This window comes from Aegilops tauschii, chromosome 3 (genome assembly GCF_002575655.3).
Source record: "Aegilops tauschii subsp. strangulata cultivar AL8/78 chromosome 3, Aet v6.0, whole genome shotgun sequence".
In the NCBI taxonomy this organism is placed as follows: Eukaryota; Viridiplantae; Streptophyta; class Magnoliopsida; order Poales; family Poaceae; genus Aegilops; species Aegilops tauschii.
In genome coordinates, this window is record NC_053037.3 from 187,056,135 (window position 1) to 187,072,495 (window position 16,361).

At 52.6% G+C, this 16,361-nt stretch overlaps 1 protein-coding gene across 1 annotated transcript; it reads left to right on the forward strand.

The window, feature by feature from the left end:
* Nucleotides 1-836: 836 nt before the first annotated feature.
* On the forward strand, nt 837-3,494 carry LOC109784149 (uncharacterized). The gene is made up of 2 exons (XM_020342745.3): nt 837-1,860; nt 3,101-3,494. The coding sequence occupies exons 1-2, from the start codon at nt 837-839 to the stop codon at nt 3,211-3,213; spliced, it is 1,137 nt and encodes a 378-aa protein (XP_020198334.2). The 3' UTR covers nt 3,214-3,494.
* Nucleotides 3,495-16,361: the final 12,867 nt, after the last annotated feature.

Consider the following 16,361-nt stretch of genomic DNA (forward strand, 5'->3'; position numbering starts at 1 on the left):
GAAGTGGCAGCACCTGTGCACGCCACGACAAATAATTGTCCGTCGTCAGCTTCACTGGGATTAGATGCACGAAGTAGAACGGCGCACTGGCCACGGCATGATCAGCAGGAGGAGGCGACGTGTGGTAGCTCATGTGGGATGAACCACCAGGTGCAGCCATGGCCGGAGGGTAGTAGCCGCCGTAGGGCAATGGCGGTGGCGGGGCCCTGTCCGACCCGGCGTTCGCGGCGCCAGGTGCAGCCGCATAGGGTTGCGGGTTTGAAGACGCGTAGGGCGCCGCTGTGACGGCGGCAGGAGGTGCAGCCGCAGCGGCCGCGTAGGGCGAGGCGCCATACGCCGCGTTATACGCGGCACCAGGTGCAGGCGGCGCCCCGTAGTGGCCCATCGACGGAGGAGCCGCCCCGTAGGGGCCGTAGGGCAGCGATCCGGCAGGGACAGGCGCCGCCCCGTAGGGGCCTGCTGGCGGCGGGGGAGCGGCCCCGTAGGGCCCGTAGGTCGCCGATCCCATCCAGGGACCAGCGTACGAAGGATCTCCCGGGACCAGCGGAGGCGCTACCGGTGACGGCGGCGGTGGCTGATCCGAGGAGGCGCCCACCATCGAGGACTGGCCGGTGTAGACCGAGACCAGGGGGCGCGAGGAGAGGAACGGCGATGCAGGTGCCGTGACAGGGGCCGGCGCGACGGCGGCGACGGAGTTCGGTGCGATCGCGACGGCGGCAGCAGCGGAAGACATAGGACCGGTTAGGGTTGATACCATGTAAGACTTAGGGTTTTGGGAAACTGCACGACACCCGTAAAGGGTGTGGCTATCTCATATATATAAGGGGTACACCAAGATGTACGATACAATATACAAGGCATATACAAAAGCTATATGTAAATACATTCTAACGTTCCCCACGCCCCGCAACTTCCCCTTCGTCCTCGCCGCCGACCCCTCCGGCCTTCTCCTCCTCCAGGCCAACCTGCGCTGCGCCCCGACCCGTGAAGTCATCAATCGCCCCGACCACCAGGGAGTCACCTGGAAACTCACCGACTCTCGCTACTTCGTGCTCGACACCACCACCGGCTCGTCGTTCCAGCTCCCCGACCCTGAGGCCACCATCATGCACCAGGCCCTCCTCGGCCTTTTGGCCTCCCCCGGGGGCGGCGGCCACTACATGGTCGCTGAGCTCCAGCCCATCTTCGGCAGCGACGAAGCCACGCTCCTCTGCTTCTCCACGGAGGTAGGAGAGTGGGTCGAGAAGCGCGTCCACTACCCGCTCCCGCCACGCCCGCTGGCTCCCATCTGCGTGGTCTCGCACCACGGGAGGCTCTGGTGGGTGGACCTCTCATGGGGCGTCATCACCTGCGACCCCTTCGCCGACGAGCCGGTCCTGGGCTTCGTTCCCTTCCCGCCGGGGAGGGTGCTCAGGTACAGGGAAGGTTGGGGAGTCACCGACAAGTTCCGTTACGTGGGGGTGAGCGGCGGCAAGCTGCGTTTCGTCGACATGTACATGCGTAAGCGTGCAGGTGCTGGTCGTGGCGGCGCTCACACTCCCACGGTAAGAGTGTGGACGCTGGGCGATCCAGACTCGAGGGAGTGGACGCTGGAGCAAGAGGCGAGCTTTACCGAGATCTGGGGCGATGAGAGCTACAAGGCGGCCGGGCTGCCGGAGAAGATGCCCACGGTCGCGCTCATTCACCCCAAGAACCCCGACGTGGTCTACTTCTTCCTCAAGGAGCACCTGTTTGGTGTTGACGTGCGTGCTCGCAAGGTGGTGGAGTGCCAGGTGTATGGTCTTGTTGCGCCGCCGAGCATCTGCTTGGCCAGCCGCTTCGTTCGGGCTTGGGAGCTGCCACGGGCGCTCTCCTCCTCAGGTAAATGCTTTGCTCTGCTGCCCATCATCATGTTTTAACATTTGCCCTCCCGAATTACTAGCTTTTACAGTAGTATTCTCAATTGTTACATGAGTAGCTTCAAAAAATACCTCTTTTCTGATTGATATTGTGTTTGTTTCATGTCTGTACACGACCATTTCGTGAATCATACGTGCTGCCCATATACGTACATGGCATTTCCACCATATACTGGTCTGAGATTATTTGTTAGTGTGAATGTGATGCATTTACCAACTTATCTTGCTAAGAGCATAGCTAACTCTACTGCATCTGGATATTTCTGATTGATATTGTGTTTGTTTCATTCATGCTCTCTACACGACCATTTCTAACTCTACTGCATCTGCATATTTCTGCACAAGCATGGCTTCTCTAGTTGTTCAGTATTCATCTGATATATTCAAATGGTTGATGCATGGACTACTTGAGGATCGGTGCTAATTAAGGCCATAGAGTGTGCAGTGTGCACTAATATTCTTCTTGGGGTCCCAAAAAATGATGAACATGTTGATAGTATCAATAATATCAACTTAATTGTAGAACTACTTTTACATGTGTACAATCCATGCTGAGGAACTAGTTATCTTGACTAGGGGTATTGAATTCATGCTCCAGTCAACTCATCCAAAAGTCCGAACTGATGGAGGGAGGTGGGCAATATATTTCAACACTCCCCCTCACGTCTAGGCTATTTTAGTCCTTAGACATGGGATCGATGTAGGCCGCAGAATCGTTTTATTTAATATTGTGTTGGTAGGGTCTTGAATTCAAGACCTCTTGGCTCTGATACCATATTGAATTCATGTTTGAGCTAACTCATTCAAAAATCTGAACTGATGAAGGAAGATGGACAATATATTTCAACAAGGGGAATTACCCGGACCTTTGTGTTAAAAAAAAGAATTACCCGGACCTTTGTGTTAAAAAAAAGAATTACCCGGACCTCTTACTGTGAATTTATGAATGAGTGAGAATAAGATTTTACTACTGTGCTCTATAACCGATAGTATTAGTATATACACTTACAGTCGAGAATGTATTAGTTAGATCAACCATTTCCACTTCCCAGTATATAAATTTAGTCATTTGGTTTATCCTTGAAGTTTGCTAGCAGTACCAAGTCTAGTGGGAAAAGTACAAAAATAATAATGCTACAGTACATTATGTATTTGATATCCAGATTTGTGTGACTAGCTAATACTGCTGCTTGTCTTTGAAGGGGAGTGGTCTAATGGCATCAGCTTGGCTGAGAGCGCTAATGCACGTCCATACCAGCCATCGGCAGGGGATTATCACTTGGTGGGGGGCTCCAGGATAGCATGCAAAGGATGAACTGGAGGTAGGAACATGAAGCAGCTAGTAGCTGTTTATGGGGCTAAGTCAGTTTGCCATGGCATTTGTGCTTGCGGAAACACTATGGAATAGTACTTGAGTTTTTATCATCTCCCCTTGGATGGAGCACTTGTACCGGAAGTGTGACTTGGGTGTGTGTGCGTCATCGATGGTTCCAGTCACCATTTGAACCGCATGCCGGGCTGTGATTCTCTCCAGTGATTTGCTCTGTGTTGAACTCCTTTTATGATCTCTCCAATGCATTTGAATTTTGAACTGCATTTGAACTCCTCTGTTTACTTCCCTGCATTTGCTCTGTGTTGCATCCAACATGTGATGTGTGCTCCCGTCAAACCCTGCCTGCGTGGCACGTATTCTCGCTTCTATTCGTCAACCCTGCCTAGCATGGTCTCTTTCACGAGACCTCTTTCAATGCATTAGTGCTTTAAAAATGTTTTTTAAGTGTATTAAAAATCTTGTTAACTAATCTTCTCAATGCATAGCTGCTTGGCTTTTGGAGCTAAGATTTCTTCATTTTGATTGTTTAGCAACTAGTAAACTACTTCATGCATTGTTTAGTATACATTTTGCATAGGTCCGCACGCTTGACATCGTCTCTTCCTGTGCTCGCCGAAGTGCTCTTTTTCCTCCTTAATTGCTTTGTCACATAACCTTTTAGTCCATGTAGCATTGTTAGCACCCGTACACCGTGAAGCATTGGAAAGGGTTTGACTCGCAAGTCCCACTTGAGCTCTAGAGTCTAATTCAACAATGATATTTGCACAGCCTCTTCAGCAAGTCCAGCCCTTTTTGCAATGCCACCTCCTCGGAACATGTAATCAAGCAGCAGGAAGAGCCAGTTACAGCCTCATCGTCAGGGCTGATTCTAGGCCATGGCAAGAAGTGCAACGGGCAAGGGCCAATCACAAGTAAGGACCCATTACATCTACTTACATAAATACGTCATCAAAATGTGTTTTGTAGAACATAACGTCAACACTGATAAAAGAATTGGCTTTGCTAACGGACTCTAGACCTCATGTCCTTCGACCTCACCAGCTTCAATGCCCACAACCTCCCCTTTGTTGAGTAAATTAGTAATTTTCTTATTAATCTAATTCAGAAATAAATTATGAACATAGCATTGACAATATTAATCCATGTAGACACGTACTACGCATACATCAAATATATCTGTGTAAACCGCAAGTATATCCAACACAAGAATATACAAGGAAGGGATAAACCGAAAATCCGTTTTGGAGGCCGAGCTCCAATGAGGCCGGTTTTTGAAAAAAATTATAACTCATCAAAATTCATATCTTCACATTTCAAAAAATTCTGAAAAAAGTATATGGATATATATGGAGGCATAATGCACAAGTGTGTAAATTTTCAGGACGAAATACATTGAAATGAGGGTTCTGCAAAAAAAGATAAATCTTGGGCTTTTTTTTGGATGGTAATACGTGTCTCATTTATATCATAAAGAACAAAGTACAAGTCACGTAAAGACCGACATGACAAAACCGAAAAGATAGCAGAACATCTCTGAGCTTGACACCAACGCCCGTCACCTGCCTCCGGTACCACCACAGCAGCCACCGAAGAAAAGAATGACGAATCACCACCTCACCCGAGCTCGACGCTGCTCCATCGCTGATATGCAGCTATTTAACACAAGTGTGTAAAATATGGGGCTTTTTAACATATGATACTATTCAAATTTATCTCTTTTGTACAGATCGCATTTCAAGGTATTTCGTCCTGAAATTTTACACACATACGCATAACATCCTTGTTTACTTATACAAAAAATTTCAGATTTTTTTGAAACTGAAAAGTTTGAGTTTTGGTTTTATTTTATTTTTAGAAAATAGTGAAAGCTGAATAAAACTGTTGCTTATTGATGATTTGGTGCGGCATACAAGAGTATATAAGAGGGTACAAACCGACTTGGGGTAGGGGTACAAAACTGACTTGGGCTAGAAGTCGTATACCATAATGACTACTCTAACATCCCCCCGCAGTATCAACGGCAGGCTCGATGACGTTGAGACTGAAACAGATATCTTGAAACGGCTTAGTAGGCAGTGCCTTGGTGAAAATGTCAGCAAACTGACCCGTAGAGGGAACATGAAGCACCCGAACCTGACCAAGAGCAACCTTTTCACGAACAAAATGAATATCAATCTCAATATGCTTTGTGCGTCGGTGTTGAACTGGATTGCTGGTCATGTAGACTGCTGATATGTTGTCACAGTAGACAATAGTGGCCTGCTCAATAGGCCTATGTAGCTCGGAGAGTAACTGCCGAATCCAGATTGTATCTGCAACGGCATGTGCCACAGCGCGATACTCAGCCTCGGCCGACGAACGTGAGACTGTAACCTATCTTTTCGAAGACCAAGAAATCAAATTGTTACCAAGAAAAACACAAAAACCGAAAGTGGACCTTCGAGTGTCAGGACAACCAGCCCAGTCTGCATCAGAGTATGCGGTAAGCGAGTTTGGAGAAGAATTATTGAGGTGGAGACCATGATTGAGAGTTCCTTTTAAATACCGAAGAATGCGTTTAACATGATTATAGTGAGGAACCCGGGGATCATGCATATAGAGACATGCTTGTTGAACAGCAAAAGAGATTTCAGGACGAGTAATGGTGAGATATTGGAGAGCACCTGTTAGGCTACGATAGAGAGTAGGATCGGAAAAGGGTTCACCGGTAGCCGAAAGTTTAAAACTAGTATCGACAGGAGTGCGAGATGATTGACAGTCAAGCATACCAGCACGATTAAGAAGATCAAGAATATACTGGCGTTGGGAAAGAAAAAGGCTGGAGGAATCTCGAACAACAGCAATGCCTAAGAAATGATGAAGGAGTCCTAGGTCAGTCATAGAAAATTCAGATCTAAGAAGAGAGACAATATGATGTAAGAACTTTTGAGAGGAGGCGGTAAGAATGATATCGTCTACATAGAGAAGTAAATAGGCAGTGTCAGAAGTTTGATGATACACAAAAAGAGAGGTGTCAGAGAGAGATGGAGTGAAGCCTATTGTTTGAATGAAGGAGGAGAAGCGTTGAAACCAAGCTCGTGGGGCCTGTTTAAGACCGTAGAGAGATTTCTGAAGAAGAAATACATGAGTTGGAAAGGATGGATTTTCAAAACCCAGAGGTTGCTGGCAGTAGACAGTTTCTTGAAGGGAACCATGAAGGAAAGCATTTTTCACATCAAGTTGGTGAATGGGCCATGAAGAGGAGACAGCAACACTAAGAACGGTGCGAATGGTGCTAGGTTTAACAACAGGAGAGAAGGTTTCTTCGTAATCAATTCCTTGTTGCTGAGAAAAGCCACGACAAACCCACCTGGCTTTATATCGTGAGAGGCTCCCATCGGAGTGGAACTTTTGGCGAAAAATCCATTTGCCAGAAACAATATTTGTATTGGGAGGACGAGGAACAAGTTGCCAGGTGTTGTTTTGAAGTAAAGCATTATATTCTTCTTGCATGGCAGCGGCCCAATTGGGATCAAGTAGAGCAGTTTTGTAATTCTTTGGAAAAGAAGTGAGAGATACGGAGGTATGAAGGTTTAGGCGGTCTTGGGGTTGATGAAATCCTGATTTGGTCCTAGTACGCATGCGATGATCATTAATCGGGGTTGCTGTAGGAATAGCACGAGGGGGTAAGGTGGGTACTGGTGAGTCCGGCGCAGCGGAAGAGTCGGACGAAGGAGTAGGGCTGGGTGGTGGAGTGGGAGCAGGGCTGGGTGGTGGAGTGAGAGGAGGGGCCGGGGGTGTTGGGGAGGGAGCAGGGGTCGGGGGTGTTGGGGACGTCTCAGGTGGGGTGAGTGTATGGTTGGGATTGGCTATGGTGGATGTTAATGGTGGTGGTGATAAGTTGTGTTCGGCAGGTAGGGGAGTATATAGTTGGAAAGGACGGGGAGAGGGGGTGTTTGCGGAGCTAGGGGTGTTGGATGGTGTAGTAGTGCGTTGTGAGAAAGGAAAAATGTGCTCAGCAAACGTGACATGACGAGAGACATGAACGTGTCCGGTGTGAAGGTCGAGACAGCGATAGCCTTTGTGCTCGTCAGAGAAGCCGAAAAAAGCACATGGGATAGAGCGTGGTGACAATTTATTTGCAGAAGTGGCGTAGGCATTGGGAAAACAGAGACAGCCGAAAACACGAACCGCGGAGTAGTCGGGGTGGGAAAGAAAGAGGGAATAATAGGGAGTAGTGTTGGGTTTATTTTTAGAAGGTCGAATATTTAGAAGGAAGGTGGCCATGTGTAGGGCTTCAGCCCAAAACTTGGGAGGCATAGATGATTGAATGAGGAGAGTGCGAACTATATCATTGAGGGTGCGAAGAGAGCGTTCTGCTTTACCATTTTGAGGGGAGGTGTAGGGACATGAGAACCTAAGCAGGATGCCATGTTGTAAGAAGAAAGTACGATTTTTAATGTTATCAAACTCACGACCATTGTCACATTGGATAAAGCGAATTAGGAGGAAGAAGTGAACACACACATAGCGTTGAAAATTAAGGAAAAGAGAATGGACCTCGGATTTGTTGCGTAGAGGAAAAGTCCAGACAAAGTGGGTGAAATCATCTAGGATAACAAGGTAGTATTTAAAACCCGAAACACTTGCAATGGGAGAGGTCCATAAATCACAATGTATTAATTCAAAGGGATAAGTGCTACAAGAACTAGAGGAACTAAAGGGAACACGCACATGTTTGCCTAATTGACAAGACTCGCAAAACACAGAATTATGAGAGTCCCTATTACATGGTATGGTAAATTCACTAAGCATAGAAGCTAAGACGGCGGGGTTGGGATGGCCCAAGCGACGATGCCAGAGATCGACGGAGGCCAGCATGGATGTTGGAGGGGTGGCGGCAGGAACTCCATTAAGAGAATAAAGATCACCGGAGCTATTGAAGCGAGCGATCTCGGCCTTGGTCAGGTAATCCTTCACAGATAGACTAAAAGGGTCAAATTTAGCCGAAACTAGATTGTCGCAAGTAAATTGGCGAACAGAGATAAGATTTTTAATGAGGGCGGGTGCAACTAGAACATCGCGAAGTAAAAGAGGTTTGGTGGAAGAGGGAAGTTGAGCCTGACCAACACAATATATAGGAATAGATGATCCATCTCCAAGGATAATGGAAGGGAAAGGAGATTTAGTGCAAGAAGATAACCAATTACTAGATGCACACATATGACTAGAGGCCCCTGAATCAAAGATCCAATCCGTACCTGAGTTTCCTTGTGCAGCAAAGTTATTCATGGCCTGGAGAAAGGCAGCTTGATCCCAGCTCGGCGTCGCAGGTGAGGGTGGCGTCGGAAGCAGTGCCGGCGGATACGATGGTGAAGGCAGTAGGGCCGGCTGGGGAGTGTAGTAGGCATTGGCCGGCTGTGGTGGAGATCAAGCTGCCTTCAATGGTAGTAGTTGTGGGCGGCGAGATCAAGAACTATGGGGATGTAGGGGCTGACGTCGGAGATTGTGTCAGCAAGAGATATTGGTGCGGCGAGGATGGGTGCAGGGTAGTTTTGTGGAGCTATGGTGAGGGCCGAGAGAGAAGCGGCCGCGGCGTTGGCAGCCTTGGCGATGAGTGCGGCCCGACGCTCGAAGTAGCCGGGCGGCGGCGGCGGTGGCGTTGGCGGAGCCATACCCTAAACCCTAGGACCGGCATCTGATACCATGAAAGCTGAATAAAACTGTTGCTTATTGATGATTTGGTGCGGCATACAAGAGTATATAAGAGGGTACAAACCGACTTGGGGTAGGGGTACAAAACTAACTTGGACTAGAAGTCGTATACCATAATGACTACTCTAACAAATAGGGCTCCATGGAGGCCGAGACGCAAAACGCCTCCACCCTGGATAAACGGATTATACCCTCTGGTCAGCCCGTCATTGATCCTGACGGTGACCCGTTATCCAAGCGCCAGGATGTATGGCGGTAGTAAAAGGGTCACATCCGGTTAAACTTTCAAACAAAGGTCAAATTGCGCCAAAGTTTCGTCAAAAGGTCAAAATAGTGGTTTTGGACCGGGATGCGCACGCGGGGAGAACATGGGCAATGGCGAAATCACTAATTAAGGAGTACTCGATGCAAAGAACACTCCACTTTCCTAGGTCGCGACAAGTGGCGCACATGCAGCGCGCCACTTGTCGTAACCTGGGAGTTTTCCCTTTTTTCGTAGATCCGTTTTATTCAAAACGTTTTATCTCTTAAACCGTGCGTCCAAATCTTGAACCGTTTTCATCATTGAATTCTTCGCGTCGAGATCTTCAAAAATAGATCCCATGTTGATAGGTTCTGACGAACTTTTTTTTCACGAAAAAACCGGGGCGAAAAAACTGAACCGAGAGCACGGTTTTTTTCCTTTTCCGAAAGAGGCACGCCCGTGCCTCTCGCGAAATCACAACCGTGCCTCTCGTGGAAGCAAAATCTTGACTCCCGTGGAAGGAAAAAAACAGAAAACGCGTTTTTTTTTCGTTTCCGAGAGGCACGGCCGTGACTCTCGCGAAAGTACAACCGTGCCTCCTGCGAAAGCAAAACCGTGACTCTCACGAAAGAAAAAAACAGAAAACGCGTATTTTTTTCCCTTTCCGAGAGGCACGGCCGTGACTTTCGCGAAAGCACAACCGTGCCTCTCGCGGAAGCAAATCGTGACTCTCACGAAAGAAAAAACAACAGAAAACGTGTTTTGTTTTTCCCTTTCCGAGAGGCACGGTCGTGACTCTCGCGAAAGCACAACCGTGCCTCTCGCGGAAGCAAAACCGTGACTCTCGCGAAAGAAAAAAAACAGAAAACGCGTTTTTTTTCGTTTTCGAAAGGCACGGCCGTGACTCTCGCTAAAGCACAACCGTGCCTCTCGCGGAGGAAAAACCGTGACTTTCGCGAAAGGAAAAAAACGCGTTTTTTCGCACAAAAATTTTTTTTTTATTTTTTTTATCGAAAAGCTAAGAAAGACCGGGGGGAAACCAAAACGTCAAAAAAACCCGGGGAAAAACCGTTCAAAAAGCCGAAAACGCGTGCGGAAAAATAAAAAAAACAAAATCCAAAGGAAGCGTCCAGAGCGCGACACGTAGCGAATGGCTGAGAGCGCGCCAAGTGGCGCTGATCGTTGCGAGGCTCCCGAAGGAGCGCTCGTTAACTAGTTGCTCCCGGGCGATGGGTTTCGATTTTCACCGTGCACACGCTACTCCGTGCAGATTCTAGGCTAATTGGGCTTTTCCAAGGTCCAAACGTGGCCCAATCCAGCCCATTGTCTCTCCCGAATGTACCTCTTGTTCCTACCCCTAAAAAAAAGAAATCCAGTCTTGTTCCTACCCCTAAAAAGAAAAATTCCAGTCTTGTTCCTCCTACGACACAGAATTATAGATGCCGCGCCGCCGCTGGCCTGGATTGAACTGACTACACCCGCCATCGCCACCGCCTGCCTGCTAGAGGAAGGATAGGTAGGGAGAGAGACTACTCCGCCACCAGCGACCGACCCTGCTCAGAGCACGGGCTCGGCTCGGCTCGCTGGCAGACGCGGCCTCCTCCCTCCCTCAGGGTCAAGCAGCAGGTCTGAAACATAACGCAAGTCTCAAACACCCTTCATTACCTGAAGGCACGCACACTGAGGCCTCATTTGGTTGCAGTGTATCCCGGGGGGATCCCGGCCTTTTCCCTGGGGGAGGAAGCCACGGGCCGACTTCGCCCCGGGCCGCCCAAGGCGCCATTTGGTAGCGCACTGTCGGGAGGGACCCCCGCCCTTTCCACGGCCGTTCCCAGGGAGCGATTTCCTGATCTCAACAGGTCGGGCAGGAAATCCATGAGAAGCGATGAGCCGATGACGCTGACTCAGATCCTCCCGAGCTTCTCCGCGACTGCCTGTCTCCTCGGACGAACAGCAACGAGACACCTAATCGAAAACTTAGCTCTCCGCTTCTTCAGTTTTTTGTTTCCCAGGTCTACCGTCGGCCAAATGAGGATGTTGATCTTCCACGGGATGTCAGTTTGCATAAGATGATTTCACCCCGGGGGGCTCTTCCCTGGGAATAGCTCCCCTAGCATCCAAATTAAGCCTGAGAGGATGATGGGCAATTCTGCCCCTGGATGGATACTCAACAAACGCCACATTGTATGTACAACAAAAATGTTGTGAGGTGACAAATCAAATTATATGTCAAAATGACACGAAAACAAAGAACATGTACAGCTCAAGTACTCCTAGTAGATTCTGTTAGAGTATACGTAGTGTACCTGCGTACGGATTGTGTATACGGCACGACCTCTGGTCTGTGCGTGCGTGAGAGTAGTGGGCATGCTGTTAGCCCACGATCGCCTGTAGTGGCACATGAACCTCTATAAAACTGTATATAACCTTAGCCTGCAGAGCTAATGAATGTGTGTTGAATCCCATCGCTTCTTCCTCTTCCATCATGGTATCAGATACCGTCGACCAGGCCAATCCCTTTGCTCCGGTCGTCGATCCCGCTTCCGCTGCCATGGGTGACCACCCCAGCCCTCCTCCCTCTCCTACTGCTAGCGACTCCGGCGCTCCCGTCGCTCCTCCCCCATCTCCAGCGCTCCTCCCCGCCGTGCAACCGGCTGCTCCCGCTCCGCCTGCCGCCATCGCGCCGACGCCCGTGTCCCCGCTCCCCTCTTCAGTGCTTCAGACCATCGACATACGCCGCCACGTCCCCGTCACTCTCGATCTCCTTGCCGGCAACTATGCGCAGTGGCGCCGTCACTTCGACACGGCGATCGGCATGTTCGGGCTGCGCGCTCACCTTGACGTTGCGGCGGTGCCGCACTTCGACGATCCCGAGTGGGCGATGGCCGATCATGCTGTCGTCCACTGGCTCAACACCACTGTTGCGCCCGATCTCCTGGACGCCGTGATGCAAGAGGAGGACACGGCGCTCTCCGTGTGGACGTCGATCGACGGCGTCTTTCGCGACAACCAACTCGCCCGGGCGGTCTACATCGACGCCGAGTACCACGCCGTGGTGCAGGGCGACCTGACGATCATGCAATACTGCACCAAGCTGAAGACGTACACCGACCAGCTGCGCGACCTCGGCCAACCGGTGACGGAAACGCGCCAAGTCTTCCATCTTCTGCGTGGGCTCGCGCGCCAGTACCATGGTGCCATCCCGCACATCACTTCGCGCAACCCCCTCCCCACGCTTCTTCAGACGCGCTCCTTCCTCCTCCTTGAGGAGGACCGTGCCGAGCAGACGGCGCGTCTCCAGGGCACGCACGCGCTTGTCGCCGGGCGCGGCACTTCACCACCAACCGCTCCGCCTGTCGCCGCTCCCCCCGCCGCTCCCGGGCGTGGTGGCCGCGGGCGCGGCTCTGGCAACGGTGGCGGCTCCGGCACCAGTGGTCTCCCTTAGCAAGCGCCTCCACGCGTCCCCGGCTTGCCCGCACCCGTGCCCGGCGCCAACTCTTGGACTGGCCTTGTCCAAGCGTGGCCCATGCCCTGGCGTGCTCCGGGTTCTGGCGTCCTTGGGCCCCGGCCCGGCACTCCACCACAGCAGGCCATGTATGTTGCTCCTGCGCCCCCGCTCCCTGGCGCATATGGCTACGGCGGCTACGCACCGCCCGGCTACGGGCCCGTGCCCAACTACGCCACCGTGCCCCCCGGCGTACCCCAGCGGCACCAGCACCAAGCTCTGGACATGACTTCGCTCCAGGCCGCGCTCCACAGCGCCATGGCTGGCCCGTCGTCCTCCGGCAGCTCCTCCGAGTGGTACATGGACTCCGGCGCCGCTGCACACATGACCAACTCGCCTGGTACTCTCCAGTCCCTCCTCCCCTCCTCCTCTTCCTCTCATATTATCGTTGGCAGTGGTGAGCATCTTCCCATTACACACACTGGTTCTGGTTCTCTCATTACTAGCACCTCCCCCGTACAGCTACGCAACGTTCTTGTCTCACCTTCCCTCATCAAAAACCTCCTTTCTGTCCGTCAAATTTGCCGTGACAATCCCGTTTCAGTGGAATTTGACTTGCTTGGTTTCTCTGTCAAGGACATGCGAACTCAGGTGGTGATCCTCCGTTGTGATTCTGATGGCGACCTCTACTCTGTGACGGCGGCCCGGTCCACTGTGCTTCCCTTCGCCGGCGCTGTCACCACCGATTGCCTGCACCAGCGCCTTGGGCATCCAGGACTCGCACAATTTCAGCATGTAACTAGTCAGTTCCCATTTAGTTTCACAAAATCAGCGCCTCACTCTTGCCACGCATGTCGCGTTGGCAAACATGTGCGCTTGCCTTTTTCAGATTCTCTTAGCTGTACTTATTTCCCATTTCAACTACTGCACTTGGATGTATGGACATCTCTTGTTCCTAGCATTTCTGGCTACCAATTCTACCTGGTTGTTCTTGACGATTACACTCACTATGTCTGGACCTTCCCTCTCAAGAACAAATCTGACGTGCTGCCCATTTTGCGTGATTTCTATGCCTACACGCGCATTCAGTTTCAGTTGCCAGTGTTTTCTGTTCAGACTGATAACGGACGCGAGTTCGACAGTCACGCTTCCCGTGCACTCCTCGCTTCCCACGGCACCGTGCTCCGGCTGTCTTGCCCGTACACCAGCCAGCAGAACGGCAAGGCGGAACGCACTCTTCGCACCCTGCTCTTCCATGCCTCGCTGCCGCCACGTTTTTGGGCCGAAGCCCTGAACACTGCCACCTACCTGCTCAACAGACGCCCCTGTCATCGCACCTCGCCGTGCACTCCACATGAGCTCCTGCTCGGTGTGGCACCCGATTACGCCTCGCTTCGTGTTTTTTGGCTGCCTGTGCTACCCTAGCACTGCTGCTACTTCGCGCCACAAACTCGACGCTCGCTCGTCGGCCTGCGTTTTCCTTGGTTATCCCTCTGATCACCGCGGTTACCGCTGCCTCGACCTTGCGTCTAAACGAGTACTCACCTCACGCCATGTCTACTTCCATGAAGACACCTTCCCCTACGCTTACAGCACTCCACCTATTGCTCCGCCGGCGCCTCCGCCCCTTGGCGCGCCGCCCCTGCTTCAGATCGCCCGTCAGGTTCCTTCTTCACCTGTCGTTCGACCATGCACGCCGCGGGCCGTCGGATCAGGACTGGACGGCATCGCCATCCCGTCCCCTCGCGCGCCATCTGCTGGTTCAAACACAGCCGCTGGATCGCGCGCGGACGGCTCCCGCGTTACTCGATCAAGCGCGTGTTCTGCTACTTCAAACACGGCCGCTGGATCGTGCACGGACGCCCCCTGCTCCTCATCGTCGAGCACGCCTTCCGCTGACTCCAGCGTCTCCTCCGCACCGCCCGCTCCGGCCGGCCCGTCGCGGCGTGTGCTGACCCGGGCTCAGGCCGGCATCTTCAAGCCGAACCCCAAGTACTACGACGCTGCGGCTGCTCTGCCTTCCACTTCGCTCTCTCCCGTGCCAAGCTCTGTGCGCGTTGCCGTCCGCGATCCGCACTGGCTCGCGGCCATGCGCGAAGAGCACGTCGCGCTCGTCGCCAACCGTACTTGGGAGCTGGTTCCACGTCCGCCTGGCGCCAACCTGATCACAGGCAAATGGGTCTTCAAGCACAAATTCCGCGCTGACGGCTCTCTGGAACGCTACAAGGCGCGGTGGGTCGTCCGCGGCTTTCATCAGCGCGCGGGCGTGGACTACGGCGAGACCTTCTCGCCGGTGGTCAAGCCGGCCACCATCCGCACTGTTCTCACCATAGCTGCTTCGCGAGGGTGGCCCGTCCACCAACTGGACGTCAAGAATGCGTTCCTGCATGGGACGCTCGCCGAGGAGGTGTACTGCCTCCAGCCCGCCGGCTTCGTCGACGAGGCTCGGCCGCACCATGTCTGCCGTCTGAACAAGTCGCTTTACGGGCTTAAACAAGCTCCCCGCGCCTGGTTCCAGACGTTCGCCGGCTTCCTCAAGACGGTCGGCTTCACGGCGACGCGCTCCGACTCCTCCCTGTTCATCTACACCAGCGGGGCGGACACAGCGTTTCTTCTTCTTTAGGTCGACGACATCGTCCTCACCGCCTCGACTCCGGCTCTTCTTCATCGCATTGTGCACCGGCTCAGTGGTGAGTTCGCCATGAAGGACCTTGGCGCGCTCCGCTACTTCCTCGGCATCCAGGTGACGCGCACGCAGGCGGGCTTCTTCCTCTGTCAACAGAAGTACACCGAGGAGATCCTCGAACGCGTGGGCATGGACACCTGCAAGCCGTCGCCCACGCCCATCGACACCAAGGGCAAGCTTCCTCAGGCTGGCGGCCCGCGTGTGCCTGACTTGTCGGCGTACCGCAGCATCGCCGGGGCTCTCCAATACCTCACCATCACGCGACTCGAGCCCGCGTACGCCGTCCAGCAGGTTTGCCTGCACATGCATGATCCGCGGGACTGCCACCAAGCTCTCGTCAAGCGTGTGCTGCGCTACGTGCGCGGCACGCCCGCCCACGATCTCCATCTACGCGCCTCGTCTACACTGGTTCTCCGCGCCTACACCGACGCCGACTGGGCCGGCTGCCCGGACACTCGCCGCTCGACATCTGGCTTCTGCGTCTACCTCGGCGACGCCCTCGTTTCCTGGTCGTCCAAGCGCCAGGCCACGGTGTCGCGCTCCAGCGCCGAAGCCGAGTACCGTGGCGTCGCCAATGCTGTCACCGAGTGCGTGTAGCTTCGTCAGCTTCTCGGCGAGCTGCTCCTCCCAGTCCGCACGGCGACAGTGGTCTTCTGCGACAATGTCTCGGCCTGCTACCTCTCCGCGAACCCAGTGCATCACCGGCGCACCAAGCATGTGGAGCTCGACATCCATTTTGTACGAGAGCGCGTGGCGCTAGGCGAGTTCAGAGTCCTTCACATCCCAACCAAGCAGCAGCTCGCCGATGTCATGACCAAAGGCTTGTCCACGGACGTTTTCCTCCAGCTCCGGGACAGTCTTTGCGTCGCTCCGGCCGACGCCAAGACTGCGGGGGGTGTTAGAGTATACGTAGTGTACCTGCGTACGGATTGTGTATACGGCACGACCTCTGGTCTATGCGTGCGTGAGAGTAGTGGGCATGCTGTTAGCCCACGATCGCCTGGTAGTGGCACACGAACCTCTGTAAAACTGTATATAACCTCAGCCGGCAGAGCTAATGA

Excerpts from the sequence above, each read along its gene's own strand:
- LOC109784149 (XM_020342745.3), top strand. The coding sequence starts at position 837 with ATGTACGATACAATATACAAGGCATATACAAAAGCTATATGTAAATAC. Across the intron at positions 1,861-3,100 it reads ACGGGCGCTCTCCTCCTCAG|GGGAGTGGTCTAATGGCATC; the intron begins GTAAATGCTTTG and ends TTGTCTTTGAAG.